Genomic DNA, 6,000 nt, shown 5'->3' with positions numbered 1-6,000 from the left:
AAAAATAAAATAAATTCTCCTGCAACATCTTCATATCTCCAAGGAGACAGTCCCACTGAAGCCTGCTTCATTGTGTATTTACCAAACTTCATTTCTCATAAAATTAATTAACAATTCTTGATTGTAGGTCACGAAGGACCATTTGCTGTTTTCACTTAATGACTTTTTCTGCAAATTAAAAAGAAAAGTCACATTTGATATCATAAAAGCATTTCACTCTGTCTTGATTATTTACATTATTATCACTTCCACCAGTGGAGAGAGTTCTCAGCATTTAGAGTAATTTTTTTTTCAATGATGGAGACTATAGTCTTAATATTGCTATGTTTAAATAGCCAACAGAAGTTCTGATTTACTAACAGAAAAGTAAGTATGATAGTTTGTCTCTTTGATTTTAGGATCTAGATTATAATTTCCTCTGACAAGTAAATGGATTTATATGATAGTGGTAGTTTATATACTCCTAATGTGTTTAAGATATATTTATTAAATTCTTTTTTTGAGAATGAATTTCCTTCATGTGAATAAATGTCATTGTCTGGGAGGTTCATGCATAAGACACATAAACAAACCTGTGTCTTGCTTAATGTGAGAAATATTCAGGGTAACTTTGTATAGACTATTCAACCACAAATTAAAAATAATAAAGTATCTTTCTATAGAAATATACAAGCATGCCCTTTGCATTCCTCTTTCCACCCCAAAAAGAATAACAAAATGACTGAAGTCATAGCATCTCATTACAGATTCCTGTGTCCATTTTGAGCATTTCTTTGGAAGATAAAATAAACATAAATCAATTAGTTACATGTTCTGGTCAGTCTGTTTATTGACTTCTATTATAAAATAAATTGCAAAATCATGGAGAAAACATATTTTCAGCATTGAATAATGTTCAAAATCTGAAGGACAAGTCAGATTTCACAGTGGCACACAAATGTGAGAGTGTAGGAGAAAAGATGGAAGGTAGGTGAGCTGCAAAAATAAAAAATATGTACATATATATCATTTCTACATCTCAATTTAATATAAGTACTTGATAGTTGTTGAATGAGTGACTAAATTTCCTAAATGGATTCTGACTATTGAGTAACCCATGATCCTCAGTTAGTGATTTTTCTTTATATTGGAAGTTTTGTGAACTGGATGGTCACTATAATTCTGCCCCAACATCCACAGGAACAGAACACAATAAGATAAACAATAAAGTGGGCATTCTCATAAAACAAGTAAACTAGATACACAAGAAGAACATATTTTTTATTAATTAATGTCAGAAAAATGTCAATATTTGACACATTGATTGAATAGTAGGAACATTTGAGTCCCTGCTTAGTGTAGTATACTGAAGATAATTCATTGACTACAAGGTGAGGGAGGGAAGAGAAGATAATCATCATTTGTGTCAGCAACAAAGGTAACACACATAGTCAGGTAATGCACATAATCAAGGGGGGAAATAGAGGGAGTGTGTAATGGGGAATAGGGGCCAGCCACAGTGCTTAAGGTTGGTCATAAAAATTAAGTTTTAGAACAGTTAAAATAAGCTATAATCTATCAGAAAATTTCTCTGAATATCACATACAGATTGAAACAAGTCGGAAGTCCATGATGAGAAACGCTACAGTGACAACATTCATCCTGCTGGGACTGACAGATGACCCTCAGCTGAAGGTTCTGATTTTTATCTTTCTATTTCTCACCTACACCCTGAGTGTAACTGGAAACCTGACCATCATCACACTAACCTCTGTGGATTCTCACCTAAAAACACCTATGTACTTTTTCTTAAAAAATTTCTCCTTTTTGGAGATCTCATTCACATCTGCCTGTATTCCCAGGTACATGTATAGTATTGCAGCAGGTGACAAGGTCATTACCTACAATGATTGTTTCATCCAAGTGTTTTTTACTGACCTCTGTGGAGTGACAGAATTTTTTCTTCTGGCTGCCATGTCCTATGACCGCTATGTGGCCATCTGCAAGCCCCTGCATTATACGACCATCATGAGCAGCAAGGTCTGCCAGACTCTTATCCTTAGCTGTTGGATGTCTGGTTTATGTGTCATAATGCCACCACTTAGCCTGGGTTTAACTCTAAAATTTTGTGACTCTAACATGATTGATCATTTTACCTGTGATGCATTTCCCTTAGTGAAAATCTCATGCTCAGACACATGGCTCATCGAACAGACAGTCATAATCTGTGCTGTCCTGACCCTGAATATGACTCTTACTTGTGTTGTTCTGTCATATGCTTCCATTATCAAGACAATTTTGAGATTCCCTTCTGTTCAGCAAAGGAAAAAGGCCTTTTCCACCTGTTCTTCCCACATGATTGTGGTTTCCATCACCTATGGTACATGCATTTTCATCTATATGAATCCTGCAGCAAAGGAGCAAGTGACCATTAATAAAGTAGTTTCACTGCTCATTTCTTCTATTTCACCTATGTTAAACCCATTTATTTATACACTGAGAAACAATCAAGTTAAGAAAGCCTTCAAGGATTCCATCAAAAGAATTGTTTTGCTCTCTTCTAATAAAAGGAAATAATATTTTCAGACATCTCAAAAACAAGGATACATTGTATTTTTGAAGTTTGTAATCTCATATGTTTTTTAACAATATATACATGAGTTGCATTAATTTTCTCAACATTTCTTCAACCAAACTTCCATTGAGCCCTGTTCAAGCCATTTTTGTATCTTCATTTTTTCAAACTAATATATGATAGTTTTCTATGTCAATTTATTTAAATTTTTAAAAATAAATTAACTTCCTGCCGAAACCGGTTTGGCTCAGTGAATAGAGCATCAGCCTGCGGACTCAAGGGTCCCAGGTTCAATTCTGGTCAAGGGCATGTACCTTGGTTGCGGGCACATCCCCAGTAGGGGGTGTGCAAGAGGCAGCTGATCGATGTTTCTCTCTCATCGATGTTTCTAACTCTCTATCCCTCTCTCTTCCTCTCTGTAAAAAATCAATAAATATATATTTTTTAAATAAATAATTAATTAATTAATTAACTTCCAAATACTATTTTAATATATATAAAAGTCATTTCTTGGGAAAATATAGGGTGAAATGCTTTGTAGCTGTACTTGAAATGCACACAATAGTGATACCTAAACACATGTAAAAGAGTAATTTTGTGTATAATGTCTAAAACAGATGAAAAGTCACAAGTTAAAATACATGTGAAATATTTATAGCACATTTAATATTGAGAAAACAGAAGAAAATATTATTACCATGAACACAGAAATACTGGATAAAAATGAATAAATATTCATTGGAATCTATAGCTAAAATCATTGCAAACTCATAATAGGAGATGTCAGAATTATTCAACTCTTAGTAGAGCAATAATGTGTAAAATGACTTGTGGGTGCTCAGAAGATTATAGACTGGGGATGGGAATAGGAGATTGCATTATGGATCACAAAGGTTTAGGTTTAAAGTCTCAGGATTAGTGGAGCACTTGAAATGACACAATAGCTGCGCATGCAATGAAAGTCTGAATTAGAAAACCATGCTAGAGTAAGTATAAAAATTCTTGGTTTATTTCTTCTTATCCACCCATCCCCACATCAAGGTATGCCAGTCTGTTCCATGCCTCCATGCTTCAGGTCTTATTTTGCTGGTCAATCCATTTTGTTCATTAGATTCCATAAATAAGTGAGATCATGTGGTATTTGTCTTTCTCAGATTGGCTTATTTCACTTTACATAATAGTCTCCAGGTCCATCCACGCTGTTCCAAAGGGTAAGAGATCCGTCTTTTTTACAGCTGCCTAGTATTCCATTTAGTAAAAGTCCCAAACTGTTTTATTCATTCATCTACTGATGGGTATTTGGGTTGTTTCCAAATCTTAGCTATTGTAAGTAACACTGCTGTGAACATAGGGATGCGTATATTATTCCTGATTGGTGTTTCAGGCTTTTTAGGACATATTCCCAGAAGTGGGATGGCTGGGTCAAACGGAGGTTCCATTTTTAAATTTTGAGGAAACTCCATACTTCTTTTCATAGTGGCGACACCAATCTGCATTCCCACCAGCAGTGCACGAGGGTTTCCTTTCTCCACATACTCACCAGCACTAGTTGTTGTTTTTAATAGTGATACACAGCTTAATTGTATTTCTTACAATTCATGCTGTCTTCAAAATGATGAAATTTGGTATATCTGTTTTTTATCCAGAGGACATATTTACATATCCTGAAAACTCAAGAACTCTAATAGAAAATTAGTGGAATTAATAAGGGAATTTGATGTTTTAACTGAAAAAAGTTAATAAATATTTTTAAATCAGTGGACTTGAATAACAATAAACAACAGGAAATCAATCAGCAAATATTATTTCAGTCACACAGTCATAAAAACGTAATTACCGCCCTAGCTAGTTTGGCTCAGTGGATAGAGCGTCGACCTGCAAACTGAAAGGTCCCAGGTAAGATTCTGGTTAAGGGCACATGCCCGGGTTGTGGGCTCGATCCCCAGTGCAGGGTGTGCAGAAGGTAGCCAATAAATGGTTCTGTATCATCATTGATGTTTCTATCTCTCTCTCCTCCCTTCCTCCCTTCCTCTCTGAAATCAATAAAAATATATATTTTTTAAAACTTAATTACCAAGAGAATAAATTTAACAAAAAGTACAGTGTACATATAAATAAAGTATAATATCTATTCAAAAATATGAAATGTGATTAAAACAAAAAAGAGCAATCAATATTCTTGGTTGGAAAATTTAAATATGAGCATGTATATGTGTGTATGTATATATTATTTAGGTATGGTAGGAACATTTATTTATTTATTTGTATGTAGTAACTAAGCACATAGAATATTAAAGGAAGGCAAATTTTAATGCAGGTTATCTGAAGCAGAAACTAAGAGATACAATCAGAAAGACAAAAGGGAAAAAATCAAGCATGATTCACAGTGGCCAACACATGGAAACAACCAAAGTGTCCTTCAATAGATGATTGGAAAAAGATGTTGTGGTACATATATACAATGGAATACTACTCAGCCACAAGAAAAGATTAAATACTGCCATTTACAATAATATGGATTGACCTTGAGAACATTATGCTAAGAAAAATAAGTCAATCAGAAAAAGCTAAGAACCATGTGATCTCCCTCATATGTGGGATATAAAACAGAAACTCATAGACACAGACAGCAGTTTGGTGGTTACCAGAGGGGAGGGGACTGGGGAAGTAGTAAAGGGTAAAGAGGGCCAAATATATGGTGATATAATGTGATTTGACTTTGGGTGGTGAACACACAATGCAATATATAGATGATGTATCATAGAAATGTACACTTGAAACCTATATAACCTTATTAACCAATGTCATCCAAATACATTGACTTTAAAAATAAGTAAGCCCTAGCCAGTTTGGCTCAGTAGATAGATCATCAGCCTGTGGACCATAGGGTCCTGGGTTTGATTCCAGTCAAGGGCAAGTAATTTGGTTGCAGGCTCCTCCCCGCCCAGGCCCTGATTGGGGCGCATGTAGGAAGCAACCAATCTATGTATTTCTCTCACATCACTATTTCTCTCTGTCTTTCCCTCGCCCACTCTCTCTAAAAATCGATGGGAAAATATCCTTGGGTGAGAATTTTTAAAAAATAATAATAAAAAAAAGAAAGGAAGGAAGAAAGGAAGGAAGGAAGGAAGGAAGGAAGGAAGGAAGGAAGGAAGGAAGGAAGGAGGTATAATCCCAGTTATATACATTTTTTTCTTTTCAAATAGATTTCCATCTACACAATGATAGAATATCAAACATCTGTTACCAAGGAAAAAAGATATGCTGTAATTTATTTTGTTAACACTAATTCAGTATAAATACATTTAAAATGTAAAAAATAAAAGTCCTTTGAACATGTAAATGTTACATAGTATACAGTGGAATATTATTCGACCATAAAGAGAAAAAAAATATGCCATTTGCCACAACATGGATGGATCTTGAGAATATCATGCTAAGAGGAA

The 6,000-nt window shown here is 34.5% G+C and overlaps 1 protein-coding gene across 1 annotated transcript; it reads left to right on the top strand.

Annotated features, from left to right (window-relative positions):
- Positions 1-1,608: 1,608 nt before the first annotated feature.
- On the top strand, positions 1,609-2,556 carry LOC103292387 (olfactory receptor 6C2-like). The gene has a single exon (XM_008148583.3). The coding sequence runs from the start codon at positions 1,609-1,611 to the stop codon at positions 2,554-2,556; it is 948 nt and encodes a 315-aa protein (XP_008146805.3).
- The last annotated feature ends 3,444 nt before the right edge of the window (positions 2,557-6,000 follow it).

This window comes from Eptesicus fuscus, chromosome 7 (assembly GCF_027574615.1).
Source record: "Eptesicus fuscus isolate TK198812 chromosome 7, DD_ASM_mEF_20220401, whole genome shotgun sequence".
In the NCBI taxonomy this organism is placed as follows: Eukaryota; Metazoa; Chordata; class Mammalia; order Chiroptera; family Vespertilionidae; genus Eptesicus; species Eptesicus fuscus.
Note: the sequence above shows the minus strand (reverse complement) of the source record. Positions and strands in the feature narration are given on the sequence as shown.

Bases quoted from the DNA above. Each gene is read 5' to 3' on its own strand.
- LOC103292387 (XM_008148583.3), top strand. From the start codon at position 1,609: ATGATGAGAAACGCTACAGTGACAACATTCATCCTGCTGGGACTGACA.